The following is a 25255-nucleotide window of genomic DNA, read 5'->3' as shown; positions in this document are numbered from 1 at the left end:
CTTCACACGCTCACGTACTAGCCCAAGATGGTTAGAATGGTACCCTAATCTTGGCGTCTCTCCATCGGTCTCCATCGGTTTGACCTTTTCTTGGTCAAACTTGTCAGCGGATTATGCGGGAAAGTATCTTTGGCTATAGGCGCTTTAAAACACTTACGACCCTTTATTTCGATGGACACTGTGATTCAACTCCCTTCACGTTAAATTTAATATTACCTTCAACTTGATTACTAAAGCCTGGTCTGGGATTGTTTCGGGATAGGTTACAAAAATCAGAAGATCTTGCGGGAAGAGGTAATTACTAGAGGCAATACTATTGGAAAGTTTGTACGTGTTCTCAAGACGGCATTTGTCACTCATGTAAAAAAGTTGTAATGAGTTTAACTTTTCGACTTTTGGCTCAACGTGTGATATTCCGAGGTTAAAGAAAGTTTTCCATTCATTTACAATCCATATCTTCGCTGTTGCATCGGCAACTTTAGAGTCTTTCATATCATTAACAATTAATGATATGAAAAACTCTATCACCGTGAATCAAGAACTACTTTGGAAGGATCGCCTGAACAAGTACTCACTTACACATTGTCACAGATCGATTACGGATAAATTACCCTAAGACTCCAAAGAGGTTTGCTGGTGCCAGTGAACTACGCAAAGGCCATGGCGGGATGCGGTGTGCACTACGTTTCGTGACCTTGGATAGCAATGAGACCATCCCCACCCTGCTCCTTGGATAGCAATGAGACCATCCCCACCCTGCTCCTTGGATAGCAATGAGACCATCCCCACCCTTCTCCTTGGAGAGCAATGAGACCATCCCCACCCTGCTCCTTGGAGAGCAATGAGACCATCCCCACCCTGCTCCTTGGAGAGCAATGAGACCATCCCCACCCTGCACATCACCGCTTATAAGTCCTCTGCTTATCTCGGACTCTTTTGCCTGAGGGTACGAATAATTAAGGTGCCATTGTGAGGAGAGAAAATCAATACGGTGCAGAACATGTGGAGAGTTTTGCACTGTCGGAGATTCGCTCTTAAAACGGCACTGGTCTTCCTCGTGATAAATATTGGAATAGGAATACTTATACAATTAGACTTCTGGATCGTGATTCCCTCGAAAGCGATTAAGGGTAAGTGAGTGGAACATTTCGTCATATGTAGTAAGCTCGCGTTAATTCAGGCGCAGCGTAGCTCTAGCGATAAAGACACAACGTTTTGCAAACCAAACTGAGACACGTATATTACAGCTCATTTCATCCAATTCCCGGCTAAATTGAGAATCGTATTGTGCGATACAATGTTGAAAACAAAAATGGAACTGAAGACGCTTTCAACAGCTACCAATGTAATCAAAATTACGCAAACACTAGCTCAAGATAGCTACCATTTGCAAGGAATGGAAGTCATATTAATCGGCATAAAAGCAAAATATAAGATAAAATTGTACTGGCTTGCGGCCGCTATTATTTCAAAATAATGGAATTGTTTGGGAGATAAAAGCACAGGGCTTATATTAGAAGTACAGGTGATACCGATCTCATTTATTTCACAAGTATCGATTTTCAACGAAATTTCGTTCTCGGGCAGTGACATTTAGAGAGAATTCGTCTATTTATACTCTGACAGTATTTTTCTCTTCGTCACAGTTGATCAAAGTTTCACTTCTTTTAATTAAATGAAGTCGAACTTTGGCCGGCGTTCACAGTTTTCAATCATTTTAACTTCAGAACTTTGGAAAGTGAGTTTCTTTAAGTAGAAATATGCTTTCCTTCTTTGCTCTTGTCTCTTCGATGCAGTTTCCGAAAGTGAACAACTCTAGAGTAAAAATTGCTTAAATCTAAGTTTCGTCAAGCCCCTGCATGGGGTCTGTTTAAATAATCTTCGCTATTTTTTTAGGAGTCTGTTGAAAACAAGTAAGGTTACAGCTTCTCGCATCTCAGACATTCGAAACAGACTGATTTCCGCCTTATTATCGTCAACTTCAGCTATTCAAGATCCATGTAAACTACCTGCAGTGTTCAAAATTTGCATTGCAAAGTAAATGTTAAAACAGTACTCTATTATCATGTTACTTTAAAGACTAAAAAACATAAACAAAAGCAAAGAAAACAACCGAACAAACGATGCCATAGTTTTTTTTAACCAAGACTCATATTGGTGGACTGACTCCATACTTTCACCGCCTAGGATAGAGAGGATCAAAATTTGAATTTCAAAATAGTTGCCAGCTTTTTTCAAATTCCGGCACGTTGGTTTCAATCGCTATAAATTTAATATAGATATATCATTGATCTCTTCTCTTTGGGTTGCCAGGAAGGGTTATACTTGCGAGCATGAACCAAAAACAATTTTTACCAAGAAGAAGTAAAATTAAAACATTTCATAAATAGCGATATTTCTCTTGACGTCTCTCATCGTTATTTAAAATATGCCAATCAAAAGCTAATTGGCTGTTGAAACGATGACTTCTTTTGTTCCGTAGTTGGCAAATTTGAATATCAAAAATTTAGAAATGTGACGTCAATATTTGTAAACAAGACATATCGCTATGATCGAAGAAAATCGACGAAAGAAGATTTAGTAAGGCTAAAGTTGATTCAACCGGGTCAGAGAGACTAAAAGCAACGTACAGAGAGGAATACCAAGCTAAAGACAAAGAAGTGAAAAAACAACTGAGGAGAGATAGGAGAAATTGGATTGATCAGGTTTGCTAGCGATGCCGAGAAAGCAGCCAAAACGGGCAATTTGAAGGGGGTATTTGATGCTCAGAGACAACTTTGCAGCAAACCAAATAGAAGAACAGGCTCAGTAAGGAATAAGAAGACATCCTACTAACAAAAGAGGAAGAGGTAAAGAAAAGGTGGAAGGAACATTTTGCTGAAGTTCTGAATAGACCTCCCACTACACGATCGGAAGTGGAGAGTGATGCTTGTGAAGCGCTCGAAATTGAAACAGGTCTTGTTAGACATGCATAGATCAGGACAGCTATACAACAAATGAAGAATGGAAAGGCTGGTGGTGTTGATGGCGTGACAACAGAGCTGATGAAGGCAGATCTTGAAACTACAGTAGCTATATTGTATGAATTGCTCTTGAAGATCTGGGAAAGTGAAAGAGTACCTAATGACTGGAAATGTAGGTTGATCATTCGTCTCCCCAAGAAGGGAAATCTCGTGGAATGTGGAGATTGGAGAGGAATAACACTGCTATCTGAGCTTACCTGTGGCCGCTAAAGTATTGAGCAAATTGATTAACCCAAGAATTAGGGACACTGTTGACACTAGGTTTAGACAAGAGCAGGCAGGGTTTAGGAGAGGAAGGGGGACAATTGAACAGATATTTATTCTGAGAAACATCATTGAGCAAGTAATCGAGTGGAATGCCAACCTGTATGTTTGTTTGTGGATTTCGAGAAGGCTTTTGATAGCATTGACAGAGGTATTTTATGGGGAATAATGGGAGAGTATGGTATTCCATCAAATTTGATTACAATGGTAAAGGCAATGTATGAACAGAGCCAATATGCTGTTGTAGTCGGTTCTGGTAGTTACGACTGGTTTGATGTAAGGTCAGGGGTGAAACTAGGCTGTTGCATGTCTGGATTTTTCTTTCTTCTAGTGATTGATTGGGTTATGAGAAGGACTACAGAAGGAAGGTGAACTGGGATACGATAGCAATTCGCGAACAAGTTAGAGGATTTAGACTTTGCTGATGATGTGGCTCCTGTTGCAAGTAGGACAGTGGACATGCAAACAAAGGTTGAAAATCTTAGCATAAATGGGAAGAAGACCGGGCTGAAGATTAACTTAGGTAAAACAGTGGTAATGAAATGGAATGTTAATCCTGGAATAAAGATCCAATTAGAAGGGAGAGATATGGAAGAGGTAGAGAAGTTCGTATATCTTGGTGCTACAGTCACAGCAACCGGTGGTGCAGGTGAGGATATAAGTCCCAGGCTGGGAAAAGCACAAGCAGTCTTCTGCAACTTAAAGAACATTAGGAGGAACAGTCAACTCAGCATAAACACCAAGTTGAGGATTTTTAGAGCTAGTGTACTGGCTCTCCTTCTCTATGGCATGGTTGCGAAACTTGGCGAATGATTAAAAGCGATGAGACCAAGCTTAATGTTTTCCTCCTCAAGTGCCTACGACGAATTCTGAAGATTTACTGGCCTATGAAAGTGGCAAATGAAGAGATAAGATTCAAGACGAATATGGAAGAGATCAATCAGCAGATAAAACGTAGACGCTGGAAACTGATTGGGCATTTGCTGAGTAAAAGTGTAAATGAGAACACGAGGATAGCGTTAACATGGTCCCCAGGAGGAAGACGTAGGAGAGGTAGGCCGAACAACGGTAGAGAAAGAACGAGGTGAACTTGGGTTCAAAGGTTGGGAAGAAACCGGTAGTTGTGCGAAGGACCGAGAAGCTTGGAGAGAGAGACCGCAAGGCTTTATTTCCTTCAGAGGGAAAAGGACAAGATGATGATGATGATGATGATGATGATGATGATGAATCAAAAGCTAATTGGCTGTTGAAACGATGATTTCTTTTGTTCCGTGGTTGGCAAATTTGAATATCAAAAGAAATGTGACGTCAATATTTGTAAACAAGACATATCACTATAATCCAACTGAATATAATCTTCAGTCAGCAGTTTTGTTATACTAATCACTACGTTCGTTTTTGCTTCTTTATGCATTGCACGAGCTCTAATCGTTTTTATTCAATTTACGTTAATGTTTACGTCGATGTAATAGGAATGGGAGGGAGGGAGGGGGGGGGGAGAAACTGATATGCGGCGTCGATGGGAGACTGAAAATACGAAAGTTTATTTTGTCAAATCGGCACTCTCATGTCCCTATGGAATCAACTATCGCTTTTCATTCAAATAGTTTATTAGTGTTTTTTTGAGTTACCATGTCTCCACAAATGGCCTAGCCTCAAACTACTCTTCCTATATAACTTAGAAATAAAAAAACACAATTCCTCAATTCACTTTGACGAAGACCCAACGCTGGATAAGCCATGTATTCAATTAAAAAGCCACTGAAAATGGTGCTATTCAGAGCATGAAAATACTTGCACTTGTAATGCACGAGTTTAATGACAAAATGATGATTTTTTGATCATTTCTTTGACAAAATTTTTCGGACTGTTGGATCCCCCCTTTAACTCATGCAGTGCGGGTTAACGGGGTTACATTGCCGAAGTGATATGAATGTCAGTTTCAGTGTCAATGTCAATGTCATCGTCATTGTCATTGTATTTGTTAATGTCACTGTCATGGTCACTGACCTTGTCTTCGTCATTGTTGCGCTGTCATTGTCATCATCGTTGCCACTGTCATTTCTGCCCCTTTTACTGCCCCTGTTACGATCGCTGTGAGTGTAGCTGTCATTGTCATTGTCGTTTCCATTGCCATGGTCATTCGCATTGTAATTTGTCATTGTCACTGTCGTTGTCCTTTAATTGTCGTTTGCTGCTGTCAATAAAGCGCTCATGGTCATCATCGTTGTGGCAGTCACTGTCATTGTAAGTTTCATTGTCATTTGCTGATGTCATTAAAACGCTCAAGGTCATCATCGTTGTGGATGTCACTGTCATTGTAACTTTCATTGTCAATTGCTGCTGTCATTAAAACGCTCATGGTCATCATCGTTGTGGCAGACACTGTCATTGTCACTTTCAATGTCATTTGCTGCTGTCGTTAAAACGCTCATGGTCATCACCTATGTGGCTGTCGTAGTCCCTTTCATGGTCATTGCCATTATTATTGTTACTGTCTTTGCAATGTTATGCGCTGGAGCAAGAGCTCTCAAAGAGAATTAAACTCAGTCTGATGGCAATGGTGATAGTCATTCCCACTGTAGGACCTTCTTGGAAAACAAGCCTCAATGTTAACACTACAAAATTACTTCACATTTTCTATATCAGATCTCGAGAAAAAAACAAATACGGAAGACCAGCAGAGGTCTGATGTCACAATTGATGGCCAGTTTAACAATCGGGTCTGAGGTGACGCTTGTGAGCAACCCAATCTAGCTGTGTGCCTGGTTCACATAAATATCTGCTGCTAACATTCCCATGCCTGACTTTTACGTTATTAGGCTCAAATCCGCTGAAAAATGAGGAGAAAATGGCGGCTTTCCACACAAATCCCGAACAAGATAATATTCTCCATGAAAACCTCGCGAAGAACAATCGGACAAGCTCTAAGGTATTAACAACACCTGTACAACCAGCTCAGCTGACATCAATGTCTGCCTTAACTCAAAGCGTTGTTGACAGTATAGCAGCTAACATGGTTGTGCGTTTCGAAGTTTTGAAGAATTTCGAAAAAGCAGTGATATCTCTACGAAATGGAGGGAGTACAAAAATTGAAAGGAATCGCTGGGCCATGTACATTTGTCTATTGAGAGGAATGGAACATGATCAACTTGCACATAATCCAAGAGGATACGTATTACCTGGTGCAAAATCCATAAAGGTCACTCACATGAACGGATGCGCTTATAAAATAGAGCCTACCAAGGATTTTAAAACCATATATCCCGATAAAAGTTTGGAATTCATGGTGAGAATCGGAAACACAGACTTGAAGAGCAAGGTTAGCCCACGATGGTACATAGCTGCAGATGGTCTCGAACCAAGGGTAATTCCTAACACTGCCAACGAACAGCTTGACTTTGTGTTAATCCCCCCTAAAAATGCGTTCGATAGATTTAAACATCATGATGTTGCAGACTTGGGAAAAGCTCCACTTCTAGTTATTCCAACCCCTTGGCAAATCAGTGCGATGAACGAGTCCAACAAATTACTCATTGACGACAGTTGGATTGTGGCTGGGGAACAAGGATTAGAAGAGGAGACTATTTTCCTTGCAGGTAATGAAGTTATATATTTTCATTGCATTAGTTCGTTTCTGGGAAGCTGAAATGAAAAAAAAGGTATCTTAGTGCGTTTTTTGGCACTATTTCAATACAAATTTCCATTTTAGAAAGTAATGGAACACCAATGTGTCTTTTCTGCTCCCGAAGAGGAATTTAAAGTCTAAAAGTGAATGCTCCCCTCCCATTGTTGCAATTCCTCGACACGATTTATGAATAAAAGCCTGAACAAGTTCCACCCCTCCTGTCTTTAGCCAAAACATCTTTTTGTTATATGAAGGTGAACAAATTCCCAAGGTGCAGTAGAATTATTTTACACATTCTTCTCTCGTAACTCGTCGCTTACTATCTTCTGGCATAATGTTTATTACAGGGAAGCTGAACTTAAAGAAATCAGTCTCACGTGAGTCTCAAGAAAGGAAAATTATTAAACTTTCACTGAATAAAGGAAAAACAAACGGAGCAAAGAAAGCAGCTTCTGATCAGGAATTTTCACACGAGTCTTATCATATTCAAGTGAACCCCAGTATGCAGCTAATTACTATAAGAGGAGGTGGAAATGCCGGTGTATTTTATGGGATACAGACTCTCCTTGGAATTATGAGCGACAAAATGGTTCTGCCTCAGTTGTCCGTCAACGACTTTCCTCGTTTTTCGTATCGCGGATTAATGATAGACGTTGCTCGCAATTTTCAGCCCAAGAATGAAATTATGAAACTATTAGACATCATGGCATCGTACAAGTTGAACAAGTTTCATTTTCATTTGACGGATGACGAAGGATGGAGACTGGAAATACCAGGAATCAAGGAGCTGACATCGGTAAGAAATCTTTAGATTATCCCAAGAGAATATGAGCGGGTGAGAGAGCGAATCCCTATACCCTATGATAATTATTTAAAATCTATTTTTGGATCGCGCCCGTGGTGTGAAGGTTCTTTTTATCTTTTGTTACCATGACCGCTCGGTCCTCTTTCACACCAACTGACCAACAAGGTGTCGTCTATGAAATAAGCACCCAGTATGACATGTAACTAATAATAGATTTTATGTGATAAAGAAGTGATACGCTCATTTTCTCTTGATCACCTTTACCTAGAAGAAAAAGCAAAATATAGTTTTTTTGGTACATGTTGAAATTTAACCATGCAGAAGAAACATTTTGAGATTGATGAAAGGCAACATCCCACTCGAAAAAGATAACTATTAGAAACCAACTCATTTCTATGAGAGCTAAGGTTAGTGGTACACAAATCGAACTAATCATTCGTCACTTCTCATGCGAGAGTAATACCAATGAACACTTTGTAGGCGGATGCCTGCCTGTCGTTTTATAAGTCCCTCAGATTTACTCGTAGAAGCGTTTCACGAGGCGGCTGCTAGCAGCTTGTAGTATATTTAACAGACTAGGTAGTCTCATTATGATTCGGTGCTTGCATCAAATAACATCGTGTTTGCGTTTTCCTGCTCTCAACGAACCTCAACGCAGTCTTGTTTAATCGTACAGCTACGTCAAGAGTAAAAGTGCAATCCTTTCGTACGCATTCGTGATAACATATGTAAATTTCTCTATTCAATGCAGAGCATGCGCCCATGAGCCCATTACCTGCATAGCGTACATCTGTGCATTTCACAATCCGTCATACACGGATATTTCAATTTATCGACGTTGAAGCTCCTGAAGTGAGAACGTTTTCTCCATTTCTTCTTTTTTTTTTTTTACTTGTAAACATTTCTAGATCTCTTTTTCTTTTAAGGTAGGCTCCAAAAGATGTCACGACGTAAGAGAAAGTACATGTATCTTCCCTCAGCTTGGTTCCGGCCCTGATACTCATTCCTCGGGTACTGGTTACTATACTATTGAAGATTACCGGGAAATACTTCGTCAAGCAGAGAGACGCCACATTGAAGTGATACCAGAGTTTGATTTACCCGGCCATAGTCACGCTACAATTAAAAGCATGACATCTCGTTACAATAAATTCATGAAACGAGGAATGGAGAAAGAGGCGAAAGAGTTTCTTATTAGTGATTTTCAAGATAAATCTCGTTATTATTCAGCGCAGGGGTTTACGGACGGAGCAGCAAATCCCTGTTTGAACGCAACGTATTCGTTCATGGAACATGTTTTGACCCAACTGTCGAAGCTTCATCGAGACATCCAGCCACTAACTGTTTTCCACTTTGGAGGAGACGAGATTCCTCTTCAAGCGTGGACAAAATCACCACCCTGCGAGAAACTTGCGAAATGGTTAGACTTCCCTTACAGCGACGACACACACAATAAACTGAAAGAGCACTTTCTGAAACGGCTGTCTAACATTGCAGCAAAAATGGAAATAGACATGGCTGGTTGGGGAGACTTTTTGTTCAGTAGAGTAAAGGGAGAAATACTCCCTAGGGAGTTTTTTTCAAATAAAAACGTGTATTCGTTTGCATGGAGTAAGACAACCGCCGCAAAGCAAAACCGAGAAATCTCCTTAATGGCAGAACGTGAGTACAAGGTAATGTTATTTTATGTTTTGCAATGTGAAATTTTAAACAATAAGATGAAAAAAAGCATGGCGACACACCATAACACCAACCCGGTGTAGCCAACACATCACGCATGCGCACAACCACTTCACCTGGTCAATCGGCAACCATGGACAGCTGTTAAGGATGAAAGCGCGAACCAAAAAAACCTAAAAGTATTTAAGCTAAGAAAGGAGATTTATTAGTATGAAAGGGATAAATTAAGATGTTTGACCACTCGCATCCGCGAACATCTCTCCTTTGACAAACATTCCCACATCTTTAAACATCTGAGAAGTTCTGAAAATTGTCGCTCCCTCTCTTCAGAAGATTGTTTCAAAATTCTCGACTTTGCTTTCGCAAGCTTCCAATTGAAAATCAAGGAAGCCATGTACATCCTTTGGGAGAAGCCGTCTTTAAATTCCCAGGTCAAACATCTTAATTTATCCTTTTCATACTAATTAATCTCCTTTCTTAACTTAAATAGCTTTACTCTTTTTTTTTGGTTTTCACCTTCATCCTTAATTATTCTCGTTAATATCTCACTTTTTTTTTTGCTACTTATTGCATATTTTCATTTTATTTCTCACTGTACAACTGACGATGGATGATGTCTCATCCGAAACATGTATTGTCTTTATTAAAAAATAAACTTCAAAAACATCGTGTGGTTCATCAAAGCAATGTTTTATTTCGTGCTGCTACGAAGCCTCGGTAGTAATAATAACAATAATCTTAATAAAAAAAAGAATAATAATAATAATAATAATAATAACGGTAATAATAACAATAATGATAATGATAATAATAATAATAATAATAATAATGTACACATATTAAAATCAATGAAATGTTGATAATTGAAAGCATTAGGAACTCGTGATCTAGTCGAATGCTCTAACCACTGAGCTACTCGAGACTTTATGCTGAGCAAGGGTGAAATGTGGATCTTTGAATCGAGCTACATCACGCAGCTCACCGTAGAGTATCCAGTAGTTCAGTGATTAGAGCATCCAACTAGATCACGGAGGGTCCTGGGTTCGAATCCCATCCGGGGATCGGTTTTTTTCGATTTCCCAATGGGTTCAAGTGTCAACATTTCACTTAATATGTGAGCATCATTCTCAAATAATAATAATAATAATAATAATAATAATAATAATCAGGATAAAAAGAAGAAGAAGAAGAAGAAGAAGAAGAAGAAGAAGAAGAAGAATGATAATGACGGTAATGATGATGATGATCTATAATGTAGTTTAAGAATACTGTCTGCTAGGAGGCAGGGCATGCGCAGTTGGCTATCTACCAGTAAAGCTGGGAAGTTGAACTGGAAACAACTCAGAAACAATTTTAGTTCGTCAAACTAGGACTAGAACCCGAGAGCCCACAATACAAGCAAACTGTCTCAGTATCCTGCTTAAAAATGTGTTTTTCCTTTAAGGTTGTTTTATCAAATCCGGACATTTTGTACTTTGATCATCCATCTGAGCCTCATGGCGAGGAGTGTGGGAATTCCTGGGCCGCTTCTTTTACAGACAGCAGGAAGGTGTTCGGCTTTGTACCTGAAGACCTTTACAATGATGCAGGTCAGAAGACTTTCAATTGCACTGGACATAAAAGCTGTGCTGGAGAACTTCAAAATGTTTTGGGTAAGATTGTTTTATCTCTTGTGGAGTAGGGTCAGCGCAGTGGTGTTGTCACTTGCCTTCCACAATGTGGTCTGAGCTCGATGCCCCGAATGATAGCTATCGAGACACAGTCTCCAAACCCTGTCACTGAAACACCTAAAACACCTCCGATGTGGAATATAACACTTGTTGCCATAACAAACGAGATCATATGTCCAGGATTGACGCTAATTAGATGCACGCTGATTTCAAATGGCGTCACGAAGTGTGCCCTCAACATCACTTGTGTCTTGGAATACACACAATTAACGTCACAAAGTGTCCCCCAAGTGCTACTTCTGAAGTAAAGATCAGCAGCTGCATTTACCTTAATCTTGAAATAACGTGGCTAAAATTTACTCTTACCTTATCGTTGGAATTATAATTAGGTAGCAAACACTTACACTTAAAGGACCCCTTTGTGTCGGATGTCAAAATTGGACTCGGATCTAATTAAGGCCAATCCTAGACATACGTGTAACAAACAGCAGCATAGAACGACTTTCGTATGACCTTGAAAAAGTGTTCGCAAATTGTTTCACGGACCGATGTTTGGCAAGATTAAAACAAAGCTTCTCCTTATTTTCACCAAGGAAACTCCTAATATGGGCAGTAAACAGTTCGATTGCCCAATCACATTACTGCATTTCAAATGACGTAAAAGCGAAATGCCGATCGCTTTCCAGAAAGTTCCATGGAGAGATGACGTTGTTTGCATCCGCTTTCGCTTAGCCAATGAAAATTCGCACTCGTTTGTTTTTGATTCGATAAGCCAATTAAGTGTTTTGCATTTTTGTGCTCGTTCTGTTTTTACGTTTATTTTTCAAGGTCACGTGAAAGTCGCTCTATCATCATGGTATACTTTGTTCGTTATTGTTAAAAATGTTTTTTATCAGGTGTTCAGGCAGCACTCTGGAGTGAAACAGTGAGAACTCCTAAGCAAATGAACGAAATGCTATTCCCTCGACTTCTGGCATTTGCAGAGCGTGCTTGGCACAAAGCTCCTTGGGAAGAGATTAAGAACTATGCAACACGAGAACAAGAGAAAACCGTTGACTGGGCGAAATTCGCAAATACTCTTGGATACAGAGAGCTACTTCGATTGGACAAGGTTGCTGTTCCATACCGTGTACCTCCGCCAGCTGGAAGGTAAGTATTTTTGAAATATGGCAGTGGGAATGTTGGTAGCACTTTACTGGCCGCGCTGGCAGGACAATTGCTCTAGAGATAACTGTGATCATTGCAGAGAGGTACGTCTGAGCCTAAGGTCTTCAAGTCAAGGCTCTTCCTTTGAAATGACATCAACGAATCTTTTAGCTCTTCTGTGGACAAATGGTCACAGCAGTTGACCAGTAGTGGGCTTAGTATCTATCGATGTGTTCGCCATCCCGCAGTGGTGAGAGCACACGCCTTCCACCAACCAACCTACGATTTTCTGTGATTTGATTCTGTATAGTGTCCCTTATTAGTGTCCCAGTGTTAAACACAGTTTACTCTTAAATGTTCCTTATTATTATGATTATTATTATTATTATTATTATTATTATTATTATTATTATTATTATTATTATTATCATCATCGTTATCACCATGAATATTTTTTAATTTAATTTTATTTTATTTTATTATTATTATCATCATCATCATCATCATCGTCATCTATGTCTCACACCATTTGTAGATATAGGTGGCTTTTGCCCCACAGCATCAAGCTATAGCCTAGAGCCTAAGGTGTCTAGGGTTCGTAAGATCTTTGCTATGCCCAACATAGCTAAACTTTGTGGCTTCCTTGACGACCGAATGATAACCTCTCGCACTGCAGTTTCCTCGAACCTCCATACAAGATCAATAGTCAAGTAAAGCTATGATCCTCGCACTTATGAACGCAATTTAAGCAATCACGAAGAGAAGCCTGAAAAATTCAGGACTTCAACGGGCTTTGAACCCGTGACCTCGCGATGCCGGTGCGACGCATTAACCAACTGAGGTATGAAGCCACTGCTGTTGGGTTCAAATGTTCCCGTGATGAATGAATAAATGAACGAAATGATATATGAAAGGATTCACATATTGAACTGAGGATATGAAATCAAGTAAAGCTATGATCCTTCAACGAGGTTTGAAGCCGGTGCGAGGCATCATATCGTTTTGTTCAAAGAGTCGTAGTTGCGCGTTAAAGGTGAAGAGGTTACTTTCCTTAGAAGTGGGTTGTTCCAAACATTGTGACTTTCTGGATTTTATTGGTATTCATTTTTCCTGGAATTCTACTGATGACCTAGTCTGTCTATTATTATTATTATGTCGATTCAACACAGGTTAATTCCCGGTAATCAAAGTTGAAGTCAAGCATCAACCCGAAACCTCAGACTTTCAACACCTTTTTTTTAGGCTGCACCGATCCTAGGAGAGCAGACTTTTGCATAGTTATTTTCCTGTCTGGGATTCCCAATTTCTTCAAATTAAGTAGCTTTCAACTTCTGTGACGTGGAACCCAAAACCCCAACTACCACTGGCACAACGTTTACTTTTAATTTCCATAGTCTCCCACTTTCTCTTACCAGTTCTTGGTACTACTCGCATTTCTCTATTTATTTCTTAAATTAACACGTTATTGTCTCCGGGGTCTGCTATGTCCACAGTTATTAAATGTATGATACCATATGGGGTGCAGGGATGGCGCAGTCGTGAGAGCACTCGCCTGCCACCAATCTGGCCCGGGTTCGATTTACAGACTCTGCCTCATATGTGGGTTGAGTTTCTTGGTTCTCTACTCTTCACCGAGAGGTTTTCTCCGGTTTTCCCCTCTCCTCAAAAACTAACATTGGACTTGAAAGTGAGGCTGTAGTTGACCTTGTTTTGATAGAAACCTCACTACTTTTCTTATGTAAATTCTTACTGATTAGCATGACAACAGCATCATTACCATGAGAAAAGGAGAGAGGTCCGTATCATAACAAGGTCTACACCGGTCTCACTTTCATTTTAAGGCCTGGGCCCGTTTGTTCAAAACCCGATTAACGCTAATCCCAGATTAAAAATTAACCAAGGAGTTTATTACTCCACTACTAAATGCTGTTTAACGTTGATATTTGGCAAGACTTTACATTAGAAGAAGTCAATATTGAAAAACAAAAATAAGCTAGAAGTTCCTTTCCTTTCCTTTCCCATTATTGTCTTTCTTGTCTTCTTATCCGCAATTACGATGTCGGGTCTGCCTCACTCTCCGATGACAGATTGCTCGATTAGTTTGGATATTAAAAATCTTACAAAAGTTTAACTTCCCCATTTTCTTCTACATTTCTTGGAAAATGCTCGTACCATTTATCACTACAGTCCAATCCGAATTTTTTACATAACTCCGGAACTCTCCCAAATGAACCACTCGAACAACCACATCTTACCTCTTTGTATACTGTACTTGGGCGAGCTTAGGACAGCCACATACAAGTTTATATGGTTAATAAGCTAGCAGCCTAAATACAAATTTTAAAGGAGTATCGAAAAAAAATTGTATTTGTTTAAGAATTTAAATAAATCAGCGGTAAGCTTAGGTTGGCTCGACTTCCAGCGCTAATAATCGGGAATCTTCTTCTCGAAGAAGTCACGGTTTTGGCGTTCCTTGTGCTTTTTTCATTTTGTTAGGCGGCAGCGAGGCTAATTAGTGCTATCTATAATTGAAAAGAGTTCTAGGGGAGGTCTATAAGTTCGTAAACGGCCTTGCACCCAATTATTATCATTTTACTTCTTACAATTTGCGCGCGTCTGATAATAAGCTTGCTGTTTCCTTGCCACGTACTAGCTATTGCAAAAATAGCTTTGGCTATAGTGGTGCAGTCCTCTGGAACAGTCTACCCTCAGCTGCTAGGCAAGCAACATCTCTGACTAATTTCCGACGGTTGCTAACTAATTCCGACACGGCATTCATGTAAAACAGGCTTTAATTTAGTTAATAACATTTTAAATTATCGAAGATTAATCAGTATGCGTAGTTTTTCGTAATAAGTTGTAGCTTTTGTATTAGATGTTTAATGCCTGGTGTATTTTACCGTGTTTTTTACATAAAGATAATGATGATGATGCCTGTTGATTTCACTGTTAGCCTCTTTCTTCTCTTGTAATTTATTCAGGCAAATTTTCGCTCCACTTTTCTTTTAAAAATTATATCTGTATGAAAAATAGAGAAGTGGAAGCCGCCTGTTTGTTAGGTGGGAGGGAAAACAAAGCTGAAAAGCCTTTTCAAATCCTCATGTCATTTAACAGCCGCACCGGAAAATAACTGGGCGAAACACAAAAATAAACAGGTCGGTTGTAAGCGTTCTTGAGCCCAAAATCGGCAAGAGTTTGTCACTTTAGATTTTTGCGATTTATTTGTGCAGTCAAAAGAACAATAGAAAAATTGAACGTAGCAAAAATCTCCCAACATGTTTTTTGCTGATGGCACAAAATTTATGTTGTTTTCATGTCGCAAATTTTGTTGCTGGTGGCAATTTTGTGTATTCTCGATTAGCACTTCCTAAAACTTCCTTGTGCTCTTACTTAAAATTATGTATCAATATTCATTTACTTTTGCATCAATAGTTGTTTAGCATAAAGTAGGCTAACAAAGTCTGTACTATGCGTAAAATAAAATTTTCGGTCCTATATTTTTTGCAGCAGCAAGTCAAATATTTTGAGGTCTCCCATTCAGATACTAACGTTAACCCCGCCGGACGGGGCTTAATTAACTTCAGAAAATGTTTGTCGTGTAAACTGTCAGACGCTCAGTACGCGCTTAAATGTAAACTTGCTGTGAAAAAGAAGTTGAACTTCATGTCAACTTCGAATTAAGCTAATGTTTCTCGATTCCCATTTATTTTCTTCATTCTTTCTGGGTTTAGTATTTTACATATTACTTCCTGGAAAACAAAACGCAGCTCAGCTGACAGTTATGGAATAAAGCACTGTGTCAAGTTACTGCGCTACCACACGTACGCAATGCGTACCTATTTTTTAGTAATCAGAAGTGTGCTTGAAACAGCTGACAACATTCCTGTTTTGAACGGGAAGGAATGGGACTGAATCACGGGTCACTTAGAACTTGGAAGTTTCGCAAACATTCTATTGTAGATTGGAATTTTATATACTTGTTAAAAAGGAAGAAAGTATTACCGGAATAGTCCGTAATCAGCTGTCCTCATTTTCAGTAGCATAAAGATCATTGCTCTTAAAGCAATTTTCCTAATCCAGAGACAATCTTCAGTTCGCCATTGTTTATGTGTAGGATTAGAGGCAAGACATTGGAAATAAGAACTGCGTTTCCTGGCCTTGAAGTGCAATATTCAAAAGATAAAGGAAATTCTTGGCAAGGTGTCAAAAACAGCATGGAGATGAGGGGAAAGGTCAAATTGAGAACCAGGTTGGTCTACTCAAAAACAAGACTGTGTTTTCATGTTCAGTAGAATTATCAATTACCGTAGTTTTTCGGTTATAAGGCGCAACATTTTTTTCTCAAAGAAATTGCTTGTTGGCTCCAAATGTGATCCAAACTCAAGGTGCGTCTTATAGCCAAGTATCTTCTTGCAACAAGACTTGTGCAAGGATGATTCTTCGATCCTTTGCTGCCATCTTGTATGTTAAGGTCGTCCCAGTCTTCCCTTACTGCGATTCCAAAAATGGTGGCCTCACACGAAACGTTCGTGATGATGGCCTTCAATTCAGGGATTTGTATTGGGGGGCTAACAAGCAAGTGCCGGGGGACACAAACGTGTAGGGGGTTGTGGGGGAATTCTCCGCCACAAACGTTTGAAATATTGAAGCTCGGAAATGCTCAGAAATGCTACTTTTTCCCTTTGTTAGTTTTCTTTTTCTATGTTTTATGGGTTTTAAAATTATTCTAATTGTTTTATTTATTTTTAAATTTAACGTTTTAACTTGAAGATCTGCTGATGGGCAAAGATTTAGCAGAGAAATTGAAGTGGGACCGCCAAACAACCACAACTATCCAGCACAAGAAAAAGGAACGTGAGGGATTGATAGGCGCGCAAACTGAGCGAGAATGAGAGGGCTTCCACAATAAACCCAAAAAACAAGATTACCAACCAGCGCCACACAGGAGCAACAAAAGAAGAAAATGTAAACCCCAAAGCATTCAAATCTGCTCGGGTAACCAGAGGTTTTTCTTTCTCTCACTGCTTTGCGACTTGTCTCTCGCGGCTGAAGAAAAACCTCTGGGACCAGGGTAGTTTTAAAGACATTTCATTTTTGTACGCTCCCGTTGTCGTTAGAACCTAAAATTTGGTGGTTTCACGTCGTTATTTACTGAAAAAGAAAAGAAAGAAATGTGCAAAAGTGAGCGCCGCACGTGAAGCGCAAGGATTCTTCCTTTTTTGATCATTAGTATTCGATTCTTGCCCTGTGGTGTTGCCGTTGCTTAAAAACAGGGGAGGGTGCAGAGCGTGCGCACCCCCTTCCCCACCACCCCCAAGAAGACCTGCGGTTTTTTTAATACAACTGTTATTCTGCAAAAGCAAAAACGCTCACCAGTCGGCTACGCCATTCCTTAGTGGTGCAACCCCTCCTAAGAAAAATTCTGGATGCGCCCCCGATTAACACCTTAACCAGAGAGATCAAAGAACCCTAAGGAAACTTACGGTTTATGGCAGTGGGTTCAAACCTGAGACATGTGCGGTACCAGGAAGGAGAACCATCAACAGGAATATGAAGAGACATGCTTTATAGGAGCTGCACAACACACAAGTTCCCGTGAAAGAACTCGGTATAAAATGCAATGAAAAAGGGAGTAAGGTGCGGTCGGGTGGGTGGGGACGGTACGGAACCTCAAAACCCTTTCCGCTCAGATCAGGCGACTCCTCTAAGGCCCATAATCCTCTGAGTCCTAAAGGTTCTGGGAACCAAGATGCTCCTTTCATTTCATTTCGAAAAAATGATAGGGAACAAACATAGTAAATGTTGTGTTTTTCCATATTTTTGGATGAATACATAAGTAATTAGATAATCTAATTATTGTACATGTTCATTGACGTGACTTTAACATCTTCATTTCCCACGACCTTGTAGCTCAGTCGGTATAGCAGCGGTGATCTAACCAGAAGGTAGTAAGTTCAATTTCCACCCTGCTCAGAGTTTTTCGCTGTCCTTGTGTGGGCCCATTTCGATTAGTAGCTAACACTCACATGGTTCATATGGGATAGAAAACTTGCACTTCACATTACACTCTAATCAGTTAAGTTAGCACACCCTCAAGTGCAGTCACGTAGTAATACTGTTCTTTCATTGTACATAGTGTACATTACATTGAGAGTTTTAATAAAGTTTCCGTGAAGAACAAGTCCGTTGTAGTTCATGTGCTTGATATTTAACGGATTTAAACCTGAAGAGCCATGTTTGAGATTGAGTCTCGGAGGCCTAACGAAGCACCAGCTACCTAACGCGTCATTGGGAAAGTAAAGCCTTTTTAATGTGATTTATCGGAAATATTTCAAAAAAGGACGATTTCGAAGGCAACTTTCATGCGGCTACAACAAGTTGCAGAAATAGTGGAGACACTTCACCTTCTTGGGGCGTTATTAATTAACCTATTATCTCTCACACTACAGCCCCCTCCCCCCCCTTATCAGTGTTGCTGCAGCAAGACAAAAAAATTGTGGCAAACTTAAACAGTCAACATTGAAAGAGGGAGAGGGAGGGGAAGTGGGAAAGGTTTAAATTCTAGATTCGGTGCCGGGGTATTGGAAGCTAGAAAAGGTATTTTTTTAATGAAAGTGTCTCAAGAATTTTACATTAATAATTAGTGAGCTTAATCATATTATGCCTTGAATTTCTAAAGACTGTTGAATTTTTGTATGCAAAAAAACCTTTAGAAAACGCCCTAGAATTAGCGATTAGCAAAAATGGACGAACGTTCAAGGTTCAAGAATGTGGAAAGCTAATAAATGCAAGTGGCGCTAGTTCTATAATTTTTCTTTGGGGAAACCTCTCAGGTGACGGTCTTGTAGCTAGTTTTCGAAAGCGTACAAAATGTAGAACATTGGAGATTTTGCAAAGGGAAGTCGATTGGACAATGTTCAAAAATGAATGATTTCAAAGAGATAATGCAAGACGTGATAAAACTACAAATTATTCAAGAGTCATTATCTCCTAATTCTCCAGACTGTAGACGTTTTTGAAGCCAGTGGGCCAGTGGGTATGCATTGATCTCTCAGAAGTGTGAAAAAGCAAGATTTTCCCAGACTTTGCTTACAAGAAGTCAAGGCAAATCTGTCAAAACTAGCCATTTTTTAGGCAAAGCTCTGACTAGGAGCTAAGAAAGTAGGAACCTCAAGTCAGAATATTGGTATTTGCCATTGGTATTGGCTAGTTTGGTATTCATTGACTCCCAAAGGATCCTAGAATTTTTCCGTGCAAAAAACAGCTTTTAAAACCGCCTAGAATCAAAGATAAGGTACGTTTACAAACAGTGTCGAAAACCGGGATTTTCCCAGATTTTGCTAGGGATGACCAAGGCAAGATTGCTAAAAATGGTTAAATTTTTTGGCAAATGTCTAACAGCTAAAAAGCTTTTAAGAGTAAGTCGGATTACAATCTTTTTGGTACGCATCAACTCCCAAATTTCCAAAACGGCTTATAATAAAAGATAGGGCATGTTTCCTTTTAAAGAGTCGGATATCGGAATTTCCCAAGTGTTTTTTAAGGGGGCCGTGGCACGAATGCAAAAATGCCCGATTTTTAATTTAGTAACTAAAAAGCTAGAAATTTGCTTTGTTTTTCCAAAGCGGAAGGTTTAAAACACAGGTCACCCGTTGCAGGTCATTGCAGAGATTTATAACTGTTACAAGGAATAACAGCTTTTCAGGGTCGTTCGCTGACCATTATTTTGAATTTTAAGCCTTTGAACGCTTGTTCATTGAAGAGATTATATTATCAATTATAGTGTCACTACTCATAGCGTAAAGTGTACATCATACTATTTTAACAAACTGTTGATAATGTCTAAAGCAACCCAGAACCTGCAAAGTGGCTAACCTAGCTAATTAGGCCTAAACATCGTTTTTAGGCCTAACGAGGCCTAATGTGGGCTGAGATTATTAGTTCTAAATGTTTTGTAACAAATGACCATTGAAACGTGACCTGTCCTTTAATCCTGTTGTTTCAAAAGCATCCAAAATGCGGATTCTTGGAGATTTTGCAAAGGGGACCGCGACCTTTAGAAAACTGCCAAAATGGATGATTTCGCAGGCAAACGTCCAGAATGATAGAAAATGGTATCAAATTTAATCCAGATGGTAGAGCTAGTGAAGCGCAATCGCGTGGTTTTGGGTTCGAGTCCGGCACAAGCCTGGACTTTTTCAGTCTTCTTTCGCAACTATTCAAGTTTCTTCATAATTACGATGATCCCTTTCACCTAGACAGACCTCTAGAAGCTAGAAAACTAGGAAATACAAATCGCACCATCCCTTATATATAGTGTGCATTGAATCCCCAAGGACTGCAAGGTACATTTTTTCTATGCCAAGAAGGTTCAGTTTCAAAAGCGTCCAAAATGTAGATATGTCCAGATTTTGATAAGGGAGACCATTAGAAAATACGCGATTTCGAAGGTAAGAAAAAAAGGGATTTGTTGAGCATTTGATTATTGAGTCTGTTTATTTAATGTGGTCCGCTGCATAATTTTACGAAAAAAATTTAGATTTGGAAAAATTGTACACAAAAAATCTACAGTTATTGACAAGATGACAATCATACCAAGAATGGAAATCGTGTTGCTTTATTACGTTCTTAGTGCATGTTGCTTGTTAACAATAAAAATTTTATGTTAAGAGATTGAGAGCGTTAGCGTATTTTAAGAACTGAATGGAAGTTCATCAAAAGACCTTTTCTCGATGCAATCACACATGCATTTGTATGCACCACGGATGCAGAAGCCATATGTTACCGATTTATCCTCTTCCGTGAGGCAAACGTAAAACCGGTGGTTGCATTTGCGGCAGCAGTCGAATGTCTGCTTGCAAATGTACTTCCTTTGTTCCGTGCCCAGAGACGTTCTTCCGGTAGGTAGTATTGTGGCAGCAGCGTCCCGACATAAGACTGGATAGCTTTCATAACTGAGATATCTTGGTTTGTCCTGCAGTATAGGAGAAGAGGAATTTAATATAATCGTTCTTACCTCCTGTCAATTCAACTGGCATATAATGATACAGAATATAGAATTAAGGGCATTCCATCTGTACTCAGAGACCTGCCCTGCTTCTTATTTAAAAGATTTCGTATTTGTTTGTTTCGTGTTCGAGTAAAGTAGAAATATGTTTTACTTCTTCGGTGAGTTCGTAAGAGACTACTCGTGTTTTAAGAAACTGAAGTCTTGGTTCAAATGAAAGAAAGCCATGCTCAAATTTCCCTGACCTCTATACCTTTTCTCTTTAATATGGGCGTTTTTCAGTATAAATGTAAATAACTGAGGACTTTCCCCCTATTTCCAGCAGTTCTTTCTACCCTCCAAGAAATCATTAGTCCCTTGAAAAAGTTATAAGTTAGAGCGAGTTTCAATCGAGTGTCGTAAAACCAAAACAAAAGTAATTACTTTGGCCAATCAAAAAGGACGGAGACAATCCGGTAAACCAATCAAAACTCGAAGTAATTATACGTAATCGACACAAAGCGCGGGAAAATGTGCACGCGCGAGCCACAATTGGTTTTGCTTTCACTTCTGATTGATTGAAAAAGTGGCGCGAGAACTTTGAGCCAATCACTGAGGGAAGTGACGCAAAACCAAAGCAATTCGCTAAGTTGTTGTTTTCACGATGTACGTAATGCTTCTTGACAGTCACTGTACTGAGTTAGAAGATAAGATTCACGAAATTGGTACAGCAAATTGAATTTAAATTTCGGAGTGCATAGCTTGATCAAGTATTTTGTTCTATGACAGCCAGGGTATTCCACCAATTAAGCCACTACGTGAAAGCCAAGAATCGCTATGAAATCGCTTTGTAGAATAGTTCAGTTTCGGTTAAACAAAGCTCTTAGATTTAAAACTCAGCAAAGTTTTTCTTATGCTCTGTCGATCCATGGACTGCAAAAATATTGGCTTAAACTCAAACTTCGATTATGCCTACCAAGGCAATGGCTCAAAAAAGGCTGCTAAAAAGTCTTCAAGACAAATTGTCTTGTTAGTTTTGAACATTTTTGGGTCATGAAATTAACGAAAGAATACTTCTTTGGATTCAAACATTATCAAGTACTATTTTACGAAGCCTTAACTCCAATGGCTCTAAAATAAAACAATTGGTTTCAACGGACACAAAAAATATCGCTAGAATTTCATTTACCGCAAAAACCATGCTGGTACTCTAAAGGAAACGTTTTCGTCTCCTGCATTTCAGGGTGTAGAAATGAGGACGGAAATAGAAAAAAATGTTGGAATTTGTTTTCGAGCTTACCCTTAGAATCGGCTGGAATGACATTACTTAGAGTGCGCACCAAAATGACAAGTTAGGAGTTGAACTTGTTTTTGACCGATTGATAAAAGAACTCTGATACTGGGGTGTTCAGTACACTTACCGCCTCTTTGAATGGAACTCGTGTGTGATTGAGCTTTTTGCATTCACCTTCGCAGTCTCAGTCGTGTTTAATTGGTGGTAATGGTGCAACAAGGCTAAAGTTACGGCTGTCCTCTAAGCTATCAAGTTCAGCTTTGTCTTCCATTTTTTCAAGAGATTCTTTTGCATCGTCGGCATACCATGGGTTCAGATGACTGGCTCTATCGTACCCCTTGGTGGCCCAGATGAAGGAGGCAAGGCAACATAAAACTAAGCCAAGGTTCATATCGAATGGCAGTCAAAGGCGTTGAAAAAAATGTGCGTATCTTATCTGCACGTTCAAGGCCTGTCGACAAACAGTACTTTACAACAACTTCAGGTTGAACAAAAGGCTTTTATATCCCGAACGAGGAAAACAAGACTATTCTATTGTTGTTATACATTTATGTGATTCGTTGGTTACCTCAGTCGGCGTGATATTAGCTCATTGACTTCTAGTCTCTTTAAATTATCTTACAATTTAAGTGGGCACGTACAAGAAGGAAGACCAATACAAAACAAAATCTAAGAAGTCCCTGCGTAATGAAAAAAAGAAAATGACACATGGCAGTTTCTTTCATTTGTTTAGTTTATTTACGTTACTAGTTACGTAGGCAGGCAAAAACATTATTGGTTCCATTTAGAGCGAAAATGAGCATTCAAGTTGAGATTCTTAACAAAAAATAAAAAAACAATCTTTTTTTCCTTTTTACTGAAAGATGTACGTAAACAAATGAAAAAACAATGAACATCACCTTCATAAAGGGTTTGGCCTTTTTTACTAATGACCAATTAACATTATGAATCAATGAAGGAAATGACCCCTGAAAAAGTGCTTAGAATTAATGTAACTTTCAGTTGCCATTGCGGACATTTCAAAGTAACGGTCGAGGGATTTTCGAAGAGTTTTAAAACCGAAAAAACATCGCATCTCTAATAAACATGGGCGCTGTCACGTTCAAAGAATCAAAAGGCTTTAGCTCAGTTTTCGACATATTTTTATATACTATTTGTTTGTAGAAGAAGTGATCAAAGCAGCTAGTTTTGTACCGAAAGCGGATGTGTTTGGAGCGTCAGATGTGTTTTAATACGGAAGCAAATAACAAAACTTGCTAATTTATCAAAAGTGCATGCTACTGTTAAATAAGTGGTAGTCTTTCCGTCTTAACATAAGATCTAAGATGCTGCTGTATCATCAGTTGAGTACTATGGAAAAGTTGTTTGATTAAAGCTTTTTTTTTAGTAAAACAGCAGCTTATCAAGAAGCTAGTGCTACAAATCGAGCTAAGTAACAAAAATTATATTGACTTTGAGAAAGATGGGGAAGAAAAAAAAACAATGGTGGATTCTAGAAGAAGAAACAACTGATCACAGTAGTTGACCTTTTTTGACAAAGAAAAATGGGAATTGTATTACTCCTTGGCTACCTTTGCTCCTCACTATTTCCTCGAGAAAATGCAATTCAAGCCGCAGTTAGGAAAAGGAATTTCTTGAATGAATCTAGTTTTCAATTTAGTCGTTTGGTATGGGGCGGTTCAGTTTGGGTAAAACACAATAGATAAAAACAGTAACATTTCTCAGTGTTAGCAAGGATTTGTTTATTCATTTTTTTTTCTTTTTTTTTTTAATAAAGCACATGAAAAAGCATCCAAAAGGCTCAAAACAAATAGGAATACAATCGGAAATCAGAGCCATCACAAAACTGGTTAAAACAGTTTTCAGTATCAGTTACTCCACAATTAACAGTTTTATCTTCCCATTCGGGGGGCCTTGTTATGCAAGGGAGACGTCTAAAGGCCTGTGCTTTGCCAGGCATCGACACATGCAATTGTAATTCTCTGTGCGATAGCAGAATTCTGGACCACCAGCCCTCCATCCGGCGTCTCTGATGCACTTTTCATATTTCGCATTACAGGCGCGGCAACAGTCGAACAAATAAAGTAACAGCCACTTGCATTGGTATGGACGAGGGCGACTCGGAAACTCAACTGTGGATGCCAGCACGCAGTTGATCGGACGGTCTTCAAACTGGTGAAAACTGCTGTTTTTCTGTTTAAAGAGAAATAAAGAGCAACTTCATAAATATACCTTTTTCGTGATACATTTTTCACTTTTTACGTCGTCGTTAATCGATCCTAAGCTCTAAAAAAAGGTTAATACAAATTTAAGAAGAAAATATATTATTCTTTCGAAAATGAAACTGGTGTATATGAAGATTGCATAGTTCTTTGTTATACAATGGCATAAATCAGTAAATAATGGTTCTTACCGTTAAATAATCTGGTATATCGAGCTTATCGCACCGTGGCTCGCAGACTGACAAGCATTTTGTGGACTCGTCGTGCTGATGCACTTCCACTGATTCGTCTTCTAGCTGCATCAGAGGATTTGTCTGAGGGAGGTAGACCCTGTGTTCCGGGCGGAAAAATCGTTTTACATGCTCCTCGGTGCTAAAAGCATTCACCAACGAGACGGAGAGAGAAAAAATCACAAGAAAACTGCAACTTTTCATGTTGTATGCTTCGTTGTTTAGTGAAAAAACTAGCTCAAGATACTATTGGAATTCAGTAGTGCATAACACAGGGACCTTCACTCAAACTAGAAGAGCAGTTTGT

At 39.2% G+C, this 25255-nt stretch overlaps 3 protein-coding genes across 4 annotated transcripts; 1 reads left to right on the top strand and 2 right to left on the bottom strand.

Moving 5' to 3' along the window:
• The first annotated feature begins 963 nt into the window (after positions 1–963).
• On the top strand, positions 964–18395 carry LOC138003921 (beta-hexosaminidase-like). 2 transcript variants are annotated; one of them, XM_068850239.1, is made up of 8 exons: positions 964–1130; positions 6110–6886; positions 7263–7711; positions 8647–9393; positions 10845–11052; positions 11967–12219; positions 16331–16465; positions 16987–18395. In XM_068850239.1, the coding sequence occupies exons 1-8, from the start codon at positions 1001–1003 to the stop codon at positions 17072–17074; spliced, it is 2787 nt and encodes a 928-aa protein (XP_068706340.1). In that variant the 5' UTR covers positions 964–1000; the 3' UTR covers positions 17075–18395. The 2 variants fall into 2 exon arrangements, with proteins under 2 accessions (XP_068706340.1, XP_068706339.1); XM_068850238.1 differs by lacking the exon at positions 964–1130 and adding an exon at positions 3967–4340 and having other exon boundaries at positions 16987–18386.
• A 2417-nt stretch (positions 18396–20812) lies between these two features.
• Positions 20813–22988, bottom strand: LOC138002586 (uncharacterized). The gene is made up of 2 exons (XM_068848604.1): positions 22684–22988; positions 20813–21190 (listed from the first exon to the last, which is right to left on the bottom strand). Exons 1-2 carry the CDS (start codon positions 22885–22887, stop codon positions 20909–20911), a joined length of 486 nt encoding a protein of 161 aa, XP_068704705.1. The 5' UTR covers positions 22888–22988; the 3' UTR covers positions 20813–20908.
• Positions 22989–24222: 1234 nt separating this feature from the next.
• On the bottom strand, positions 24223–25255 carry LOC138003108 (uncharacterized). Its single transcript, XM_068849054.1, has 2 exons — positions 24910–25255; positions 24223–24689 (listed from the first exon to the last, which is right to left on the bottom strand). Exons 1-2 carry the CDS (start codon positions 25150–25152, stop codon positions 24414–24416), a joined length of 519 nt encoding a protein of 172 aa, XP_068705155.1. The 5' UTR covers positions 25153–25255; the 3' UTR covers positions 24223–24413.

This window comes from Montipora foliosa, chromosome 5 (genome assembly GCF_036669935.1).
Source record: "Montipora foliosa isolate CH-2021 chromosome 5, ASM3666993v2, whole genome shotgun sequence".
Taxonomy (NCBI): domain Eukaryota; kingdom Metazoa; phylum Cnidaria; class Anthozoa; order Scleractinia; family Acroporidae; genus Montipora; species Montipora foliosa.
This window is presented reverse-complemented; position numbering and strand designations above follow the sequence as displayed.